We start from the raw sequence: 23,403 nt of genomic DNA on the forward strand, positions 1-23,403 counted from the left end.
TCAAAGCCCCCCTCCGCGGCGAAATTCCCCCCTCCCTCTCCTACCTGCTGCCTCCCCTGGAGATCCGGGCTGCACAGGACGCTACCGTCCTGTGCAGCCAGTGACAGGACGTCCCCTGTCACATGGCGGCGATCCCCGGCCGCTGATTGGCCGGGGATCGCCGATCTGCCTTACGGCGCTGCTGCGCAGCAGCGCCGTACAAGTGTAAACAAAGCGGATTATTTCCGCTTGTGTTTACATCTAGCCTGCGAGCCGCCATCGGCGGCCCGCAGGCTATTCACGGAGCCCCCCGCCGTGATTTGACAGGAAGCAGCCGCTCGTACGAGCTGCTGCTTCCTGATTAATTAGGCTGCAGCTGGCGACGCAGTACTGCGTCGCTGGTCCTGCAGCTGCCACTTTGCCGACGCACGTTATGAGTGTGCGGTCGGCAAGTGGTTAAGCACCCACTTAATCCAAGACAATCAGGGGTTTAATTGTTCTGCAATATTGTGTGTGGTTTTCTCCCTCATTTTAAGAAGACTAGTGGAATCCAAATACCAAAAGAAATGTGGGCTGCATTGGGGAAAAGGTTAATAGTGCTTGGGAGAAGGAAAATGTGTACTTTCACTTTAAAGTGGACCCAAATTAAAAAATATAAGATTTCAGAAATAAAATCTGTTTTCTAACTTATAATAATAAATAGCAGCCTTTTTTAAGCTGCATGATGACAAATATAAAATATTTTACATTTATTGGAGGAACCCCTCTCTTCCTTTGATATTGCCGGGACAGAATCCGGCAGACTGGTGGAGGAGATAAAAAGCAAAAACAAAACACAGGCTGCTACTGATGATGTCACATCATGATCTCGACTTGTGTGAGATTTCACATAGATGATGCCCCTGTGAGGGAGGGTAGCTGATGACAAACACACTCGTGATCTAAAACCTCCTACTAAGCTCAGAAGTAATGGCTGCCACCTGTATAACCCTAGTTAAGAAAAGAGAAAGGTGAAAAGCATGCACTGAAATGCTCATAGGTTTGAAGGAGTGTTTATTTATACTTTGTATGTGTCAGAGTGGTGCAACTAAATATTTTGAATTAAAAAGATGTTTGGTTTGGATCCGCTTTAAGTTATAAAAGTTTAAACTGTGGACATAGGAAAAAAAAATCTATTCCATTTTAAAGGATTCTAATGAGATAAAACTCCTGGAATTCCACACAGGACTTCCAAAATGTAACTGCTGTTTTCAGAAAAAAAAATACAATGTAAAAAAATAATATATGCTGATGTTTGCAGTTTCAGTGTGCCTGACCTGCATAGCAATTTTGGTGACCATGGCATGTTTGGAGGCTTTGCAGCAAATTCAGAAAATCTGCAAAAAAAAAAACCTAGTTGGAATTTTTGCAGCAGTTACCAGTTTGTGATATCCAACTTGGAAATCAAGGTTCCAAATTGGAATACTTGGTGCAGTTTCCACCACCAATCTACTGCAGTGGAATTACAATCATAAAAAGAAGTTCTGCCAGAACCGAGGGATGTATTTTTCTACACTAAACATACATCTCCTTCCTCCTTAACATACTTTATTTCCCTATTCAAACATTAACTTTTTTTGTGTATAAATGATGGTCTTCTGACCCCATTTCCTCTCACCCTGATCCTCGGTTTTCCTAAACTGTTATTCTCATTCTACTAACATTTCTTTCTTCCTTGCTCAGACAATAAATGAAACTCTGCTACTGTCTAAACCCTAGTTTGAGCCTACAAACATCAGTTATGTATCCCCTGCTTCTAAATTGATTGAATGCACATCTATTTAGGACAGGGGTAGACTGACCATTCAGGCACTCGGGCATGGACCAAGGCCTGTGGTCAGTAGGGGGCCCGTCTCCAGGGCCCTTTCTAGTCTCAAATAGTGCAATTGCCCAGGGCGCCAAATTGAGTGGTATGAGGGGGGGCGCTAGGTGGAGCGGCAGGAAGAGCCACAGCTCAGATACAAACTCACCTTCTGCAATCCCCATGCGCAGCCTCCAGCTTCTTCTTTGCTATGCCCGCTCCCTCCCTGCTGCGGTGCCTATATTCGGGGCACCTACCTATCTAACCTATATTGGGGGAACCTACCTATCTAACCTCTAATGGGGCACCTACCTATCTAACCTTTACTTGGGGCACCTACTTATCTAACCTATTTGGGGAAACCTAACTATCTAACCTATACTGGAGGCACCTACCTATCTAACTATACTGGGGAAATCTACCTATCTAACCTACTGGTGGAACCTACCTGTCTAACCTATGCTGTGGGCACCTATCTAACCTATACTCGGGGCACCTACCTATCTAACCTATACTGTGGGTACCAACCTATCTAACCTATACAGGGGGCACCTACCTATCTAACCTATTCTGGGGCACCTACCTATCTAACCTATACTGCGGGCACCTACCTATCTAACCTATACTGGGGCCACCTACCTATCGAACATGTACTGGAGCACCTACTAGTGTTGGGCGAACAGTGTTCGCCACTGTTCGGGTTCTGCAGAACATCACCCTGTTCGGGTGATGTTCGAGTTCGGCCGAACACCTGGTGGTGTTCGGCCAAACTGTTCGCGTTCGCCCGAACGGCTCAATTCCTGGCCGAACCTGGCCGAACAGGGCCCCTGTTCGGCCGAATACGGCCCCCCTATGGGGTAGCAGGCATAAGGGGGGAGCATGCCCCGATCGCGGGGGGGGGGGGCGGAAATTCCCCCCACCCCCTCCGCTAGCGCTCCCCCCTCTGCCCGCTTCCCCATACAAAAGTTTAAGGAAAGTACCGGTGGTAGTGGATGGCCTGGCAGTGGCACTGTGGAGTGAGGAGGAGGAGTCCGGAGAGTGACGCGTTGAGGGAGGCCGGGCAGCGGGCGTGAGGTCAGAGAAAGGGCGGAAGTACCACAAGGGTATTACCGCTGAACCGCCCGCTGCCCGGCCTCCCTCAACGCGTCACTCTCCGGACTCCTCCTCCTCACTCCACAGTGCCACTGCCAGGCCATCCACTACCACCGGTACTTTCCTTAAACTTTTGTATGGGGAAGCGGGCAGAGGGGGGAGCGCTAGCGGAGGGGGTGGGGGGAATTTCTGACCCCCCCCCCCCCGCGATCGGAGCATGCTCCCCCCTTATGCCTGCGACCCCATAGGGCCCCCAAAAGCGGGATGTTCGGGGAGTTCGGGGTTCGGCCCGAACATGCCGAACATCGCGGTCATGTTCGGCGAACTTTCCCGAACCTGAACATCCAGGTGTTCGCCCAACACTAGCACCTACCTATCTAATCTATATTGGTGGCAACTGGCTACCTATAACTTTGTAACAAGTGTAGGTTACGTGTCATCCTGTGATGATGTAACCGCACGTCATCACAGGAGGAACTGTTACCAATGCGATGGATGCCAGGGGAGAAAGTAGAAAGAAGCTGGAGGCTGTGTGCGGGGATCACGGAAGGTAAGTTTGTAACTACGCTATGCCCGCTTCCTCGCCGCTTTGCCTATACTCGAGGCACCTACCTATCTAACCTATATGGGGGGAACCTACCTATCTAACCTATACTCAGGGCACCTACCTATCTAACCTATACTGGGGGAACTTACCTACCTAACCTATACTGGAGGCACCTACCTATCTAACCTATACTAGAGGCACATATCTATCTAACCTATACTGGGGGCACCTACCTATCTAATCTATACTGGAGGCACCTAACTATCTAACCTTTACTCGAGGCACCTACCTATCTAACCTATACTGAAGGCACCTACCTATCTAACCTGAACTGGGGCACCTACCTATCTAACCTATATTGGTGGCAACTATATGGGCTACCCTATACTGGAGGCAGCTATGCCTGGCTACCTTGAAAAAAGATCCAAGCTTTTGACTTAGCTGTAGGGACGGCATTGATTGCTGCATGATTTTTGTGAATGGATTTGCATGAGGATTTGCATGAGTGTGCGGATGTTCATTTTGACTTTGCTGTTTTGCTTGCCACACCCCTTCCAGCACCTCCCTATTAAATCTGCAAGTGTTTAAATGTCCTAGCTCGAGGTGAGGAGCCTGGATTTTGTGTTTTTTAATGTGATAAAGGAGTCTATGGCGATCGCAACAACTGCTCGTCCAGTGATCTGACATGATGGTCATTCAATATGAACAATCACTGCAGGTGGTACCAGGTCGGTAAGCATTCTTTTATTAATGTTGCACGATATCACAAAAGCGATTGTTCAGTGTAAAAAAAGTTGTTGCACAAATTGCATCATGGATTTGGACCTGATCTTTTCTGAATAATCAAGCTGTCTATGTGCACAGAGATTTATAACATGCAAAAATATTCCCTGGTTTGGCTTAAATTCCATCAGGACCACTAACAGAGATGTATTATGTTCACTATGAATGCCAGAAGTGTGAGTGACTCATATGTGGACTGGATAGAACAGTGAAGTGATCTTGGGTTTCAGTAGCAGGATTCAGACAAAGCACAGCTACTCCCACATCCCTTGATGAATCATTTAGAGAGAGATAAACTCCTGTGTCATGAATCCTGAATACTCTGCAAAAGATTTGAAAACTAGGAATGTATAGGAAAGCTGACATCAGCTTAAAATGTAAATGGCTGTTATTAGAGCGTGGTTGCTGCAGATTTTGCATAGATAGATATACAGGGCAAGTACTGGCCTGGAAAGGACATGTTAATCCTGCTAGTAGTAATCAAAGCATATTGTTCTGCCAGTGACATGTCAGTATCTCAAGCAGGTACTTAAAATGAAAGACAGAATCTTTTATCATCAGAGTGGCTTATCAGCCCTTGCAGATGGTCCTCATATTGCCACTCCTATTGTCTCCTGCACTGTATGGATATCTAGCACTAGACTTGATTGTGAGCTTGGGCAGTCAAATCTACTACAGTTCCTAAGCTTTCAAACATAAGGGAATGTTTCCCTGTACAATGTAATTCTGAATTCTTAAAACAGAAGGTATTTGCAATAATTCAGCTGTAGGTGAGCAACTGTGGTTTCGCACGATGCATCACTCCAAGTATGCAAATCATCTCTTTATGCCCTTAAAGGGAAGGTTCAGGGAAACGTTTAAAAAAATAAAAATCCATATCCACTTACCTGGGGCTTCCTCCAGCCCGTGGCAGGCAGGAGGTGCCCTCGCCGCCGCTCCAGAGGCTTTCGGTCGTCTTCGGTGGCCGACCCGACCTGGCCAGGCCGGCTGCCAGGTCGGGCTCTTCTGCGCTCCAAGGAAGGGCTCTTCTGCGTCCCACGCGGGCGCGCTGACATCATCGGACGTCCTCCGGGCTTTACTGCGCAGGCACATACAGAACCATTGGTGTATAGTGAGCCTGTAGCTAATATATTTTACAGAGCTACACCAATCCAACATACATGCAACCTGTTTCAGACTTCTTGGTCCTCATCAGTGCATGGTATGGATTGACTCTATGGGATAGGGCTTGGACAAGTACAAAGGTACAGTGCCATCTATTTTTTGTACAAGGCAGTGTAAATCATAAACAGGGTCATGTGGAGGGAGAGGTTGAAAAGGCAGTTTAGGGGGGTTAGGCACCACCAGGGAGGATCTTTGGGTTAGGCATGACTAGGGGGCTTGGGGTTAGGCATTGCCAGGTGAGTGCTGTAAAAACAGCACAGGAGATTTGGGCACAGCCAGAGCCACCATAGGCCGTAATAGGAATTATGACTACAGCGGCGCTCAGTGAGTAATTTGTGCGTCGTCAAAAGATGGAGCACAAATTACAACAAAAACACTGTAATTTGGCTGCCGGCAATAGCTGGAAGCCGAATCACATCTTTTCCCACTATTCATGGCAACCTGGAGGGGGAATAGTAATTTACGCCACTGGGACTTGTGCAGGAGCAGGATGAGACATTTATCGTTTATCGGCTTTACCTGGCGCCCAAATCTCCCTATGGCAAATTTAGAGGTACGCCTGCCAGGGGAGTCTTATGCTACGTACACACATGCGACAACGATCGTTCGTTGTCAACGACGAACGATCTTTTAATTGACGAAAGAACGACCGAAGTAAAGTTAGTTGTAAAAAGTATGTAACGATCACATCGTTAGAACGAACGTTACACCACGTAAAAGCACTTAATGCGCCTGCGCATAAAATTGTAAAGTTCCTTGGAGAAAAAGTGAAATGCGCATGTCCAGCCTGGTACGAACGATCGTTTCCAACGATGTGCCACTTTTGCTAACGATCGTCGGTGGTAAAAATCCGCCAAGACAGAACTTTGTTTTGTAGCGATTTGCCTCGTTCGTCGTTTGCCTTAATAGTCGTTGGTTCGTTTTTTGTAACGATCGTCGTTGGTAAAGATCGGGGAACGATCGTTACAAACGACTATAGTCGCATGTGTGTACGCACCTTTAGGGTTAGGCAGCACTAGGGGAGGGTTCTGTGTGAGAGTACGGAGAAGTTAGGTCATAGTAATCACTTTTCTCAACTTTATCAGTTTCCTTGGCTATATCACTTTTCTCGGCTATATCACTTTTCTGGGCTATATCCAGCGCCATTTTATAACTAAAAAATGAAAAAATCTCGGCTATATCTGGTGCCAATTTACAGCTGAGAAAAATCTCAGCTTTATAAAATGCCCTTTTTTCCAGGCACCCTTTTTAAGTGAATCCCATTTTCACCCTGGTGCTCCTCCAAACTATAAAAATAATAATATTTTAAGCATGCAGTGTCTTTATATTTGCAATGAAAATCAATCTACTAATCTTATTAGAAGCAGGATGCATACATTGAGTTTCTCTTAACTAAACATACAATCCTTCTCTTTCTCTCCTTTTTGGTATGCAAATCAAACTCGTAAGATACCTTACTGCTGTATAATATGACAGCCACATGTTTTGAATTCCCTCCCATTCATACATAAAAGCAGTCTTTTCAGATCAGAGACATGAAAAAGCACATCACAAAAAAATGGCACTTGAGCAATGACACAAATAGCTACTGTGCAGAGAGTAGGAGTTGCCTGGCAATTGTGTAGCCAAGTCCTCTTCCTCATCCTTCACTGATCTCTTGCTAGAGAGCACAGCTGACAGCCCAGCATCCCTGCTGCTAAGATCTGACGACTCACTTAGAAAAAATTACATTTTGCTTCTAATTATGAAGGGTGAAAGGTGAATTAAAAGTAACCGTGTGGCAAGTCTTAGCAAGGAAGATATTTCCTAACTGCCTGTAACAGCAAGGAGGAGTTTTATTGCTATGGTGTGTTTTCAGCTGGGTTTGCTGACTGCCTGCTGCTGGTAATACTGAGCTCAGGACTAGGAAACAGCACAGCGCTGGGCAAGGTCTTAGGAATGACATGGCAGTGTGTAAATAAAAGTCATGGCAAGAGACCACTCTGTGCTATACATTGTAATGAAGCATGACAAATAGGAAATGTGTACAAGGCAGAGGGGAGTCCTCGGGGAAATATTGGAACCACTGAGAAGATAGCTGCTCCCTAAACTCCAGCAGAGAAGAAGAAGTCTATACAGAGGAGAACTACTTAGAGCTGACTTTGAACAGTATGGCACTTTACCTGAATAAAGATATACTTTTGCTTGGACTTCATATTTGTATATGTCTGGCAATAGACACAAGACAGCCAAGGCTTCGACTGTCTCACAAAGGTAAGGCTGGCACTGGCTAACAAAGGTGTAGTCATTGCATTATATTATATTATATTATATTATTGTCTATATTACTGCAGTGTAACTGTGTTAAATTTATATTGCTGTTTGTAAATAATTTTTATAACAACCTTCTGTACCGTAATAACTTGTTTCATCTCTACTTGGATCCTTACTTGTGTCTTGTGTTTATAGATCCATATCTATCTATCTATCTATCTATCTATCTATCTATCTATCTATCTATCTATCTATGCTGAGGCATTATATATAGTGTAAAATATTATGCAGGGATACAGAATTTTTGTACTTGTACATAGCCATAAAACTAAGCAGGGACATCCTGGGGCACTGCGCATATCAGGTACAGTAAGCACCTAAGTCTTTGTGATTATGAAATATGACGTTAGACCGTTCTGATAGCAATAGCCATCACTTCTCCTAGGTGGGGAAAAAGAAGACTTGCTGTCTGCATTTTGTATGTCATTACTAAGACTTACCGTTTGCATTTTGTATGTAATTACTTTACTGAAGCTAGTAATGGGAGGAAATAAACTGCTGAAATTACAGATACCCATATGCCTCTCAGGGTGCTTTAAGAGGTCAGAAGTCTGTGATGTGCAGCCTGTAGCTGGGAGGCTAACAGGATTACAAGCAGCTCAAACAAAACACTGGCATCTTTTATGTTTTGTGACAGAGAGAGAAGAACACCTGGCCATAAAATGGGAAACAAACCATTCAGTCAAATCCAGCTGCTTGTTTTACCTTGGTCTGTTGTCTTCACTGGAGGACTGGAGGACTGACATGCACCATTGTGGTTGTTTTTTAACTCTTTTTACAACTAGAGTAGTTCATTCATCTGTAATTTAGGAAAGGTTAGCATGACTTCTAGCTGGAGATGGAGAATATCTGGCAGGCATTTCAGCAGCTTATGTGTTTCAAAGGTGGGGGTGTTTTTTATATTTTATTTTTTTTGCAACTTTTTATTTTTCATTAATGTCTATATTAGAATTTTTTGTGGGAATTTGAGTTGCGTTTACTCATCATGGTCCAGTTCCCAAAGAGGTGTCAGTATAATAGTTTTACCAAGCTGTAATTATTCTTTCATGTATGTGGGATGTTTTATAGGTCATAATTTATTTCAATGTATCAAAATGCTCTTTTTATTTAAAAAGTTTTGTTATTTAATCAGTTATTATCAACTCTTGACAAGACAAATAACATTTATATAGCACTTTACTCCTGGTGGACTTAAAGCGCTTGAACTGAAGCCACTAGGGCATGCTCAGCAGGCAATAGCAGTGATAGGGTTTCTTGCCCAAGGACTCCTTACTGAATAGGTGCTAGCTTACTAAAAAGGAAGAGCCTAGGTTGGAACCATGGTCGCATGTGTTATAGGCAGAGCCCTTAAATGGAACTTAAAGTGAGGCTTCCATATTTGGTCCCTACTAAGTAATAACAGTTTCCTGGCTTTTCTGCTGATCTCTTTGTCTGCAATAGTGTCTGAATTACACATCTGAATCAAGCACGCAGCTAATCCAGTCAGACTTCAGTCAGAGCACCTTATCTGCATGCTTGTTCTGGGTCTATGGCTAAAAGTATTATAAAAGGCAGAGGATCAACAGGACAACCAGGCAATATGCATTGTACAAAAGGAAATAAACATGGCATTCTCTATATCCCTCTTGCTTTACATTCCCTTTAACCATTACACTATGCAGCCACTTTTATTACACAGGCCACTTATATAAGGACATCTCTGATTGATCAGATATGATCACACCTACCACCGATCCTCATCTGCTGAGAGAACAGAGCATGCTGGACCATTTCTATTCAGACAGTACTTTGGATCCAGATTTACAAATATAGAGGCTTCCTGCTTCAATGTTGCTCTCCACTCTCTATTCATCTGTATGCTGTTCATGTACTATTTGCCAGTCTAAGCAAGCACTAACTTCATCATTAATTAATCTGTGCTTAGACAATAAGCAACACTCAGTTATTTATTTATTTCTACTAAGGCAAGTATATAGGCTAACACAGTTTTTACAAATCTTTCCCCATGACACAACAGCAGCTTGGATTTTGTGGCCATAGAGTGAGTAAATTACGCTTTGAATATTTATGGTTCCCTATTTCTGCTATAGATAAATTAAAAGAGTTAAACAAAATACTGAAATGTCTTCTGTATTTTCTTTTAAACCTCCCTGGCGTTCAATTTCCCCAGGATTTCTGTGCAAAAAGTGATAACATTTATTTTTAAAACTTTTTTCCTGTAACTTGCCAAAATATGTCAAGCAAGGGTCTAGTATACAGTGCAGGAGAGTATTGATGTGTATGCATGTTTATACTGTTCACAGCGTGTTTTTATGGACGGATATATCTGTCGATACCGCTAGGGAGGTTGTTAATGTTATTTTATTTATTTACATACATTTAGAAGTCTTTTGGTTGGTTAATGGCACTTGAAAACGGAGGTGATGTAGTTTGTATACACAGCCTCTTTGTCTTGGACTTGCAGCAGCTATCTTTGATTTGAACAGTCACATTCAGCGCTCGCAGCTAGATTATGAGTTAAAAGGCAATGCAGATGAGAGAGTCCTCTCCGATCAAACTCTATCTGCTTGCTAATTAAAGTTACAAGAGTCTGTATCAAAGTTCATAAACCGGGGTGCTGCAAGATCTGCCTAATGGTTATAGGCCAATATAGTCCAGAAAAACATAATCTCTGCGCTCTCCCTTCTTCCACAATATACAGCAGTGACACAATCCCCTTGCAGGTACAGACTCACCAGATCCCAGTGGCCAGATCGACCAAGTCTCGCATTCGGGGGTGTGGGCCCCCCCGTCGCCTCTCTGGCTCTTAGGTGATGTCTCCTGCTTGCTCCGTCTGTTGTATGCTTCAGGCAGTTCAATGATGTGGGGAAAAAATAAAAAGGAGAGAGGACCCGCCGCTGATAGTGTATTACTCCTTTATTAAAAATTTCTTAAAAACAAAGCAACTCAATTGTTAGGGCTTCTAGGTACAGGCATTGGCTGGTAAGGGACTTAGCTCCCGGGTGGCTGCCTATCTCACCGCCGCTGCCTTTTCGTGCACCGTTGCCGCTGCATGTAAAAAATCCACGCTAGGGATCACATCAAGTGACGCCGCTTAGCTCCAAGTTGGTTGCGTACGCGTCATACGTTACGCTTCTACGCGCTTCCGTCACTCCCAAGCTCCGCCCTACGCGTTTCGCTGCTAACAGCTCATCAGGGGCTAGCGTTGTGACGTGTACGCTGTGCTTATATCGGCCCTCACCTCCCAGCTGCCATCCGGGAAGTAACTCCCCCCTCACATCACATGTGTATTCCGCTTCCATTGCAACCCTCCGGGCGGCATGATTACGGAAGTCACTATAACGTACTATACATACAACTGATGCCTAAATCTATATATAAAAAAATAAGTACTCATTAATATAAATTTCCCCTAAAACCAGGTATGGTATTCAGTATGACCAATCCTCCTATGCAAAGTTTTTATGCTTATTCACATTATTATACATAACGGCTGCAGGGATTGCTTGATATCAAAAGAACCCATTACAAATTCCATTTCTATTACTTTTTGCAACCCCCACTATTCATTACAAGTACAAAGGTCCCCCAATAATCTCATTATAATCAAAATACATAAAAAATGATGAAAAGTTCAGCTAGGAATTATTGAGAAAGCAATTCATATCTATTTCAATGTTAATTCCCTTTGGTTCCAAAGTGTCAAGTTTATAAATCCACCTTGTCTCAAGTCTGGATAATTCACGTATTTTATTGCACCCCCTCCAGGAGGGTTTCAATTTTTGAACACCACACATCCTCATCTTTGATTTGCAATAACTTTGTTGTGATTGGGCACATTTAAAAACTGCTGATTGGCTGCTGCAAATCTTGTCAATTAATTGGAAGGATTCTGTTGTTTCCAAAAAGTTATTTTGGGTCAAAGTTTTTTTTCTTATAGACTAATATCACTAATGGCTAGTGTGTTACTAATTTAGACATATTTTTGTTATTTTCTTTCTTTAATGAGCTGCAATCTACCCTAGTTACACTGACCACACACAAAAATATTCTGATCATTCAGATCTAAATGATAAGCCTTCTGAGGCTTAGTTCACAGTTGACATTGCGTTTTTTGGTGTGACGTTAAGGTCGCACCGCAGGTAGTAACGCAACGCAAAAGCATAATGTGTTAGTACACGTTATGCTATATTGCTTTGCGTTTAGCGCTTATTTCAATGCGAACTTAACGTTGCATCAAATGAGCCATTATCGTCGCACCTTATGCAACCAAAACATCTAATGTAATTGTTTTTTTGATAAAATAAAAAAAAAACCACTGAGCAGGTGCAAACACAGTAACGCAGCCCATAACGTGCCAAACGCACTGCAAGCACTACTTTCACAGAACGTGCTGTGTTACACTATAATGCAATGCATGCACTGTGAATGTAGCATTGACTTTGCATTGCAGTACGTTTGTACGCGTTACAAAGGGCTATAACGCGCGACTTTAACGTCGCACTGTGAACCTACCCTCAAGGACATCCTTTGTTTTGCTGTACATACTGTATTTATAAAGCTTTGGGCCTGGTTTACTTTGATTGATTGACCAAAGTGATCCAGCAGACCTGGCCTGCACTTATCAAAAATTAGGGAGAAGCGCATAGATTTTGCAGAGCTCCATATTCCGACTTTTTAGCAATTTCGAGTTGAAAGTTGGAATTCTGACATGAATTCCAAAAGTTATGAAAAATTATGTTTCATGCACAAACTTTTTTTTATTGCACAAATGGTGAAAAATGGCTACTGAGCATGCTTAACCCTTTCGCGTTCCACGGTTTTTACAACTTAAAGTTCCTGGCGTTTTTAGCACTTAAGCTGTGTCGTTTTGGCACAGCAGTAACTTTTTAATTATGCCATCTTAGTGATACATATCTTGTTTTTTTTTCAGTACAATTTAGGCTTTCTTTGGGTAATATTTTTCTCCCAAAACTATTTTGTTTTATGGTCTATATATAGGGAAAAAGTAGGTGTAAATGCAGAAAACAAACATTTTTTCATTCCCCCCCCCTCCCTAATTTTCACATCTCACGTCCCACAGTTATAAAACATGTATAAACAAATTATTTGGCCCTTCCCGATTAAAATGATACTCCATATGTCATATTTTACTTCTAGCTGAGCATGTGGCAGACCGTTATCCCCAATCTGCGCGTCTGTGGCGATCGAATGCGTTTGCTAGGGCGACAGTTCAGTGGGCATAGAGCTGTACAGATGCATCACTAGGCAATGGCAGAGCATTACATCTGTAGAGCATTGGGGCCTGAAACTTTCGCCCTAGCGATTGCATCCGATCGCTTCTGGCGGAAGTCATTAAACGTTTATAAAAAGGCATAGGTATTGCAGGGGTTAATAATGGGTTAATAGGCTAAGTTTGCGTTAAAAATTAATGGGGGATTTTTAAAAAAATACTTTTTATTTTATTGGGCCCATGTCACTTTAATTTTTTAATTTTTTTTTACTTTTACTTTTTTCCCCCCTAACTTTATTGAATGATTTAGTCACAGGATCATTCACGTGATTGTGCACGAGCGTGCACGGTCACGTGCAAACGCGGGAGCGCGCGTGCACATGCAGCGGTGGCAAACAGTGCGATTTAATGCAGGACGTAGATTCTACGTCCTATAACATACAGGGGGACTAATTAGGACGTAGAATCTACGTCCTGGAACTTAGAGCAGTCAAAGAAAATCTGTACTGAAAAAAGTTCCCTGGAAGGGACTCACCTCGGTAGGGGGAAGCCTCTGGACCCTATCGAGGCTTCCCCTGTCCTCCTGTGTCCCACGGCGGTCTCGCTGCAGCCCACGGAATGCACAGTCGACAATTTGCCGGCCTGTGCAATATTTACCTTTTTTGGCTCCAGCGGGGGCGATGTTGCTGATCTTCTGACAGAGATAGGTGAAAATAGCTGATCTCCGTCGGGTCCGCTCTACTGCGCAGGCGCAGGAGACTTGCGCCCGCGCAGTAGAGTGGCCTGACGGAGATCGGCTATTTTCGCCTATCTCTGTGGGAAGAGCGGATACTGCGCCTGCACTGGAGCCAAGGAGGTAAATATTTACATTGCCGCCGCCGGGGGAAGCCTCAATAGGATCCGGAGGCTTCCCCCACCCGAGGTGAGTACCCCCCAGAGGATTTTTTTTCATTACAGATTTTCTTTAAGGAGCATGGATGAGAAGATTGTATGTGAAAATTCAAATCAAAACTAAAATTTATTGTGCAGTGTCATGGGGTGACACTGCACTAAGGGCCTGTTTCCACTACATGCAGATTGGATGCAGAATGGATGCAGAAAAACTGCAATGGATGCCTATGGGCCCGTTTCCACTAAACGTGATTTTTCTGATGCAGATTTTTCCATAGGCATTCATTGAAGTCAGTTTTTCTGCATCCATTCTGCAACCAATCTGCGTGTAGTGGAAACAGACCCTAAGTGGTTTGCCAATCACTGGTGATTGGCATTGGCAAACGCAGCACAGTTGCAAGCTTTTTTATCGAGCGATTTTGCTACTTAAGGCCTCTTTTACAGTGTGACGTTAAAGTCGCATGTTAAAACAAAACATAACGCAGAATAACTGACAGCAATAAAACATCAGTGGCCTGTTCACAGTGCACACGTTGCGTTGGTGTCTATTGCTGCACATTAAATGAAAGTGTTGCATGTTGTGCGTTATACACGTTTTTAGCTGCGTTAGACTGTTTGCACATGCTAAGTAAGACTTGACGACATACTGTTCTTGCCTGTGTTTTCTACTGTATATGCTGTATGCGTTGGTAATGCTGCGTTGCAACTTTTTGCCCACGTTGCGTTGTTAGTTTGCGCTGCGACTTTAGCGTTGCATCAAACCGCAACGTCCTAATGTGAAAGTAGCCTAAACATGGAGAGATTTCCAGAGCAATTTTAGGCAAAGAGATTTAAGACCCTGCTATCCCTTATGAATTCACTCCAAAGATGCTGAATGCAATTGGGATTTCGTCAAATCGCTGTCGCTCCTGTGGGATCATGGCCATAGGTTTTAAGCAGCGAAGTGCTTTTGGAATCACTGGCAATTCCTAGAAAGCATACAATGCTGCTGAAAGGAAAGCACTCTGGTGGGTCCCATGCCTCAATGATTGCTGCTTTATCATTAGAGCAAGCACTGTGCAGTCATACAGTATAGCTGAGCAATGTGAACTGTCAGTGGAGAGTGCAGCATGGATGATGGGGATTGCAGGAATGGCAGAAAACGAAACACTGCCATGGGGCAACTGTACATGAGCTAGATGCTCAGTCAAGATGGCAGCACGTGATCGCCTTGTCCAATTTTCCTCTAGGGTGTGTACAATGCATAAGCTTCCAGTCAGTTCTGCTGTTGTGGACAGTCATCCTTGAGGGCCCATTCACACTTGTTGATCGCAAAACGCTAGCGATTTTGCTAGCGTTTTGCTCTGGCATTTCTTGGCGATTAACACAAAAAAATCTCCATTCACACCTGTTGATTTTTTAGCGATCGCGTTTTGCGTTTCTATAGCACTAAAAACGCGATCGCCGGGAAATCGCCTGAAAATGGTGCAGGCTACGCCTTTGCGTTTAGCATTTTTTGGCGATTGTGGCGATTAGCGCAAATTGCCCAAGTAAGAACAGCCCCATATGCTTTCATTGCACTAGCGCTTTTAAAAAGTGCTAGCATTTAAGCGTTTTGCCGAAATCGCGGCAAAATGCTTAAGTGTGAATGGGCCGTAAGTCCCATACTCACTGGAAGATGTATCGGGGAACCCTCAGCAATGTGACCAAACAAGGCCGGTTTAAGGGCCTCCAGGACCCTGGGGAAAACTTGAGCGGGAGGCCCCCTGCCCGAATAACCCCTGCCACTGCACAGCCATTACCCCACTGCTCCCCAGCCCCTTGCTTGATGTGAAGCGGCAGCCATAATTACTCACCTGTCCCAGTGGGCGGTGGCTGTACAGTCCATGCATTCTTAGCCATGCTGTGGCAAGAATGCCCGGACTGTGCAGTCGCCACCCACCGGAGACAGGTGAGTAATTACTGCTGCTGCTTTACACGGGGGGAGCATTGCAAGCGAGGGGTGTGTAGCTTTTGGCTGGGTCAGCGGTGCGGGGGCCTCTGCAGAGGTTGGGGCCCTGGGGTAATGGCCCTCCTTGCCTCTATGGCAGCACCAGCTCTGCCAATGAGCAAGCATTGCCCAATCCATCTTCCTACCAGTGGGAACATATATATCACTCGATGGTTCATGAGAATGACAGTTCCAACAATCATGGCACTAGTTTGCACGGGAGTGGTCAGGGGTCTTAAAGATCTGATCTGCTGTCACAGTCACAATTGCACAGGTCGCAAAACATTGTTAGCTTAATCGCAGACACATACCCACATTGCAAAATTGCCAGTCGGGGGAAAATCACCTGTAAAATGATGATGTGGGTATGTAGTTTTAGTCTTTACTTTAAGGGAGTAAATTCACAAAATTATTATGTGTAACTTCTCAACATTATTACTGTATATACTTGCAGTCGCAGGATACTTGTAGCCATTGTCTAGTTAATTGTGTTTTTTCTTTGAATTTAAATTGGGCATAGCTGTTTCAACAAATTAAAGCAGATAGGTTGGCTGTGATAGTCACAGAATGTGAATGCTCAAACCATCTGGATATTTGTATAATGTCATGCTGGCCAATACTGCTATGTGCAGTTCCACCCTGAATAATAAAGCTCTAACCAGTAGTCATCTTGATTACAACATACTTATTTGAAGCATAACTGCACTGTTGCTATGAAAGATCAAAATCCCACTTGTCAAAAAGACCCATCAAGAGTAGTATACAACTGATGAGGGCTACAAACAGCAATTCAGCAAAACAAAATACATACTTCATGACTTATCCATAATAAAGACACTCATATTTCTTTTTTACTCCGGAGGCCAATCTTCCTTCTGGTCATATGTACAACAGATGTGCTAGCGCTCCCTTTCTTCCCCCCACTACTTAGCTTACACAGTACTCATGACAACACTCTCCTCCAAAATTCCCTTCCGGTAGACTGAGATCTTACTCTAGGTAAACTAGACTTATGGAAGCTTAACATACCCCTGAACCACTTTAAAATAATAAAATAATCATACTTTTAATTCTAATTTATTTGTGGTGCTTTGAAAACACCTTCCTCCGTCTCCAGCGCCCCCCCCCCCCCCCCCCCGCTCTACTCAGCTGAAATATTCAACTTGAGCAGAACATCAGTGATAGGCAGAAAGTATTAGTTCTTCCTTCTCTCTACCTGTATCTTAGTCCCGCCCCCTCCACTCACTGCTAATGGTTCCTAATATGTGCAGTTACAGCACACAGCACACTGGGGAGCTGCTCTGTGTCTGTGTGCGGACCTGTGGCAATTAAGGTTGGAGCGATAGTGTACTAATAGCTGTACTACTACACTATTGTTCCAACTGTAATTACCACAAGACCGCACACAGTGCAGCTTCCCAGCATGCTATGTGTTATAACTGCATATAGGAACCATTAGCGGTGAGTGGAGGGGGTGCGACTAATGATGGACAGAGTGGAGTAAGTACTGACACTTCCTCCTCGCCCATCATCCACATGAATATTTCGTCTGAGCAGAGTGGGAGGCACAGGGGGTGCTAAAGAGGGAGGATGGTGCTGTGTGACATATCTCAGTCACAGTACCACACATAAATCATCATAAAAAGTATGTTTATAGTAAAGCGCTATAGGGGTACTTTAATACATTTATTATTGATTTAACCATTTTATCCGCCTGGAAGTGATTGTCGCGTCCAGGCAGCTGCTGTTACCTAAGGGTCTAGGCTTTTTTAATATGCATGTCGAGTTTATATTACTAATATTTTTTAAGTTATAAGCTTGTAAATAGTGATGGATGCAAAACTGAAAAAAAATGCACCCTTTTTTCCAAATAAAATATTGGCGCTATACATTGTGATAGGGACATCAAAAATATTGCTACTGAGTGATTTCCACCACTGTCATTTCCATACGCCAATGTTTATTAGGGCTGTTTCACATCAAAATTGCAGGTAAATTTGCCTCATATAATATGCTGCACTGATGTTGCATAGGGCCCCCAACATGTTTTATGTGTACACTGGAAGTTCTTTACTTGGTTTAGGGGGTATTTTATCTTGTCCTAGTCAATCCATTACAGCGAGTAATGAAATTAAACGACTACTACAGCAAAAAAAAGGAAGCAGTTAAAACCTGACAGAACTGACAGGTTTTGGACTAGTCTATCTTCCTCACAGGGTATTCTCAGGGTTTTCTTTGTTTTCAAAAGCATTTCCTGATCCTGAATGCCATTTGCTGAATCTGACTTTCAACATCAGTGGAGAATATTCATAAAAGCAAATTTGCATAAGCAGAAAGCTTTCTGTTCTGTTATAAATAGACCATCCACATTCATACGCACAGCAATGGCAGTTTATTTTAAAAAAAATGTGGGCTGGAGGGCAAATTAGGCAGTTCTTCCTGGTTGTGCACTTATAACAGTCATCCGTGTTTCATATCCTATAGTCTCATTAGTAGCTACTAATTAGTGCAGTATACACACCCTTGTTATTTGCGCAGACGTAAGGAAAATTTTTACAAACATGGAACTGTTTCTTTGCATGCTGGCTGACTTCACCATTCAGTGCAGTGCTGGAAATAGAAGGATGCCTTTATAAGTCTTTCGGAAGCTGTGGTGTGAAAGAAGGGAAATTTCTGTTTGGTTCCTAAAGAAAAGCAAGCTTGTACTTCTAAACCCAACAAGGGATTGTTTGTATCCATTAACAGACCAAGCTGTACCTATTTGAAATAATCATGTTCTTAACTGATGGTAATGGTTGGCTATTACACTGGCCCACTATACTGAGTCCAGTTTTAACAGCACTAGACCGCTCTGAACGGAGTGATGATATAATACATTTGTCCTTGACAGAAAATGTTTCAACACATCCGCAGATGTTCTCATCATCATGTTAGTGTAGCGGTATGTAATACCAGACAGTTGTATTCAGAAGAACTTATGAAAGTGTACCAGTAATTCACAGGCGGTTTTTCTTCCTATGACTCACAGGTACTTGGAAATTCTTCACCAGGTTAAATATTGCCATAAAAACAGAATCTTGAGAACTATGGCAAGCAGACTGGACCTTTGCTGCTTTTATAGGACAAGCTAATGCAAAATAAAGTGTGTGCACTGTTGATCACAAATGTGATAAAGATCTGGTTTCAGTCATGGTCTTCCATAGAGTACATTTGAAATCGGCGCCGGTAGACTTGGGCACAGGATACAGCCAGTATATGACTGATCCTGCTTCTGCACAAGTCCGGGCCGTTTTAATTACTATTCCCCCTCCAGGCCGCCATGGATAGTGGGAGAATGAAATAGTTCGGCTTCCAGCGATTGCTGGAGGTTGAATTATTGTGTTTTTTAAGGAACTTCGGCTCCGTCTTCTGACGGCACCGACGTTACTCACTGAGCGCTGCAATAGGAGTGATTCCTATTGTAGTCTATGGAGGCGCCGGCTGCGCCCAAATCTAGCAGCGCTGAAAAGCACTGCTCCGCTTCCATAGGCCTCCAAACGGTTCACCCATCACAAACTTGCATAATGCAAATTGAGTCTGTGATCAGGGGCTTAACTAGAAATCAATGTGCCCCCCCTCCCTGTGAAACTTTGGAAGGACCCCCCCATTCCTTTCTGCACAGGTAAACTGAGAACCAGTGTTATTCAGTTGGCTAGTATACACTTGAATGTGTTTTCCCCATGCAGATAAAAGCAGACAGCAGTGAAGCACTGCAGCCATTTTCTCTATCAATGACATTAGCTTCCATAAAATGTGCATATTTTCACACTTACAGACACAAATGGTGTGCAGAAAACGCATACAGAAAACCGACAGACGAGTGTGCTCCCAGCCTCAGCTTATTACACTCGCTGTGTCTATCTCTGATGGAACTGTCTCTGCAGCCTCCTCCAGCATCACTACAGTACACAGCACTTGGGAAGAGGTAGACAGGTTGGGGGCTGGGCACTGTACACAAGAGCCTGCTGCACACTGAATAGGGAATGTCTACAAATCTTTGTCTACAAAACTTTGCTTGATTCCTTATCAGTGGCTCAGCAGGTGCAGTCTTTAGAACAATTGTGCAAAGTGCAGAATGATTTTTTCTGTCCATGCCCTTAGTTGTCAGTCCCTTAGGACAGGGAAAAGAAACGTCTGCCCCCCCTCCCCCCACGGGGCCCTCTGCAGCGTCTGGGCCTCATAGCATTTTGTCAACCAGTATGCGATGACATAGCTTATCTTAAGGTACATTTGAAACCTTTTTTTGTTAAATGCTAGTTCATTTTATTTAAAGAGGACCTGAACTTAAAACTTCCTCTCTGCTCTAAAAGATAAGCAACTGCATAATTATACTTTAAAGAAAAGCATTTCTTTGTTACAGCTGAAACAAATCCTGCAATAAATCTGCAGTGTGTCTACTTCCTGATCCATGGAAGCAGGCATAGGGGTAACATCCTGTGTTTACATATTGGCTGCTTTGCTGAGGCAGCCAGCTGACACAGCTGAGAGATCAAATTAAAATTAAAACTTGCGATTAAACGCAGATGAGGGGAAATTAGATAGGATAATCTCTCTAAATGTATACAGGGTGCATTTCTCCATATTTTCCTTCTGGCCTGTGCAGGAGTTCTGGTCCACTTTGATTAACTTGCTGCTTAAGGGCTCATTCACACCTGAGTGGGAATTGCGCGATTCCCGCTCAAGGCAAACCACTAGCGGTTTTGTAAAAAAACGCTACACATTGTAGCAAATGGCAGTGTTCTCACTGCCGTGGTTGCAGTTAGCGTTAACTGCAAATGCTTTGCATGCAGCGGTTTGCCGGCTAATCGCGATCGCTCCAAAACCGCCACAGTGTCCAGTGATTTTTCTGCTTTAATCACGGGAAAATCACTTCTGCAAAATGCCGGCGGTAATCGACGGCGTTTTGCGATTATAGGTGTGAACGGGCCTTCAGTTCTGAGAGCTTTTGTGAGCTCCTTTGGAAGTGCTTTCCCCGGCGCTTTCTGGGTGGTTTTCCCTTTTTTCAATGCGCTTTTGTCTCTTTGTCCTGGAACCGATTAATTACAATATAATTTTTTTACAAAGCGCTCACCAAATTGCTTTGCAAAGCGCTTTTTCAAGCACTTTGCGCTTTTTCCTATACATTGCATTGAAGCGCAAATACTCTAGAAATGCTGCAGGAGCCGCGTTTGCGATGGGAAAGCAAGGTAAGGCTCGTTCACACTATGAACGTTTCCATTTTTTTAAGCACTGGCGATTTTAGAAATCACCCTAAAAGCACTTGTGCGATGTTTTCCTATGAGAGTGTTCACATGTGAGCATGTTGATTTTTTTGAAATCGCAAACGCGCTACATGTACCATTTTCTGAGCACTTTGGCTCAATGGAAGGTATAGGGAGATCACAAAGCGCTTGAAAAAGCTTTTTGTATAGCGATTTCTCAAGCGCTTTTATGAATAGATACATTTGTATTTATTCATTTCTGGGACAAAGAGTTTGCGCTTAGAAAAACGCTTGCAAAAGCACTTTTCTAAACTCAAAACGCAGGGAAAGCGCTTATAAAAAAGCACAATAAATCAATCAATGCTTACAACAGCGCTGGCGATTTATAATGTGAACAAGGCCTAACTCCAAAGTTTTCTCCCAGGAGATCATTTTTCATATTCTATTTAAAATAATTTTCTGCACTTTACAATTCAAAAAGTAGGTGAAAATATATTGTCAAATTTGAGTATTTTCTTGGTGGTGCTTAAAAGGCATTTTATTTACAAGGAGCGAAAATATCACTTTTGAGAAAACTCAGGAGAAAATGATAATTGACTAGGGGGCTATATGCATCGCATAATGCCCATGCTACAACATGAGCATAATATAACTTAGGCCCAGTGCACACCGAGCGGTTTTTAAAGCGTTTCGCAAACCGCTTCCGCCTGTGAAAACGCTTGACTAATGTATTTTAATGGGCTGGTGCACACCAGCGGTTTGAAGTTTTTAGCAAACCGCAAACGTGGGTCCTGCAGCACTTTTGCGGTTTGCAGAAGCGTTTCTGCCTCAATGTAAAGTATAGGAAAAGCTCAAACCGCTCTGAAAAATGCTAGATCAGAGCAGTTTTCCAGGCGTTTTTGTTACAGAAGCTGTTCACTAACAGCTTTTACTGTAACAATATTTGTAATCTACTACACAAAAATGCTCCAAAAAACGCTAGGCATGTTTAGAACATACATACATACCTAGAATTGCTCTGAAATCTGCTTCGAAAACCGGTAGCGTTTTGAGGATTTGCTAGCGGTTTTGGTGTGCACTGGGCCTTAGACTCAGCATGTTAAAATGCGTAAACTATTTTTTTTCATACCATGAAGAATAGCATGTAACTAGCATGTTTTCCACACATGTTGTCCTGAAACACAGTGTAGAAAGTCTGTTACAATTCAGACATGCGAGCGTGCCTATACAATCGTGTAGGCAGTGTATTCACATGCAACAACACATCTTGATGCAACATGCTAGCATTTTTCCACCCTGTTACCACAGTTTTGGCATTTGGCACAGAAAGGGTTTGGGTTGGGTGCAAGATTAAGATATTGGAGAGTGGTACTTAGGCTGGGTTCACACGTAAATCTGTACAGATTCTGTTTGTTGTGTTCATCAATTACAGATGCAGAATAACTGCAATTAGGTGTATTTACAAGTTACTGCAGTTGTTTTCATCAAGTCATACTTTGCTTTGTATATCCAGCATACACACAAACAGGCAGGGTAGGTATTACCAAAACTCTGGAACAGCATAGATAGATCCCATGTAATCATGCAGTATCAGAGTAGTATCAAAGTGCCATCTAGAGAAGCATGAACACCACATTTCCCCTCTTGTTACAAAAGCTTCCGTAAAGTTAACCTGTAACATAAAAAACCCCTCTGGGGGATATTTACCTTGGGAGGGGGGAAGACTCTGGATCCTAACGAGGCTTCCTCCATCCTCCGGTGTCCCGGCAATCCAGTGCTGTGACTCCCTGAACAGCGGCGAGGTAAATATTTACCTACCGCGATCCTGCACCCTCTTCATTCGAGCTAAGGCGAAAATAGCCGAGCCTGATTGTATCTGCTCTACTGCGCAGGCACGAGTCCTGTGAGCCTGCGCAGTAGCGCAGATACGATTGGGCTTGGCTATTTCCTCCTTAGCGCGAATGAGGAGCCACTACTGTTCTAAGGACTGGATCACGGTAGGTAAATATTGGTCGTGCAGCACCCTTATCAGGATTATTCAAGGGACTTTTGGGGGAGCCAGCACTGGATTCCCACAAGCTTCAGAGGACGGGGAAGCCTCATTGGGACTCTGAGGCATCCCCCTCCCGAGGCAAGTATCCTCCAGGGGAGTTTTTTCTCCTTACACAGTCTCGAATGTCAAGTATGCAAATATGAATTTATAACACAAAGCAATACGATGCAAGTTAACTACATCACATAGTTCTTTGTCCACACAGGTGGTCTTCTGACTCTTTAAGTAGATCAGGTTAGTTCTGTTTCCGGTTCTCCAACTTGGTCATTATTAGTTGCAATATGACCAAGATCCTTCAT

At 43.4% G+C, this 23,403-nt stretch overlaps 1 protein-coding gene across 2 annotated transcripts in view; it reads left to right on the forward strand.

Moving 5' to 3' along the window:
• Positions 1 to 7,115: 7,115 nt before the first annotated feature.
• Positions 7,116 to 23,403, forward strand: part of SEMA3E (semaphorin 3E) — a 246,534-nt gene continuing 230,246 nt past the window's right edge. For both annotated transcript variants that reach the window (XM_068272670.1, XM_068272671.1), the window contains exon 1: positions 7,116 to 7,658. In XM_068272670.1, coding sequence (XP_068128771.1) covers positions 7,556 to 7,658 — 103 coding nt within the window. In that variant the 5' untranslated portion in view covers positions 7,116 to 7,555. The remainder of the gene's footprint in view (positions 7,659 to 23,403) is intronic.

This window comes from Hyperolius riggenbachi, chromosome 3 (assembly GCF_040937935.1).
Source record: "Hyperolius riggenbachi isolate aHypRig1 chromosome 3, aHypRig1.pri, whole genome shotgun sequence".
In the NCBI taxonomy this organism is placed as follows: Eukaryota; Metazoa; Chordata; class Amphibia; order Anura; family Hyperoliidae; genus Hyperolius; species Hyperolius riggenbachi.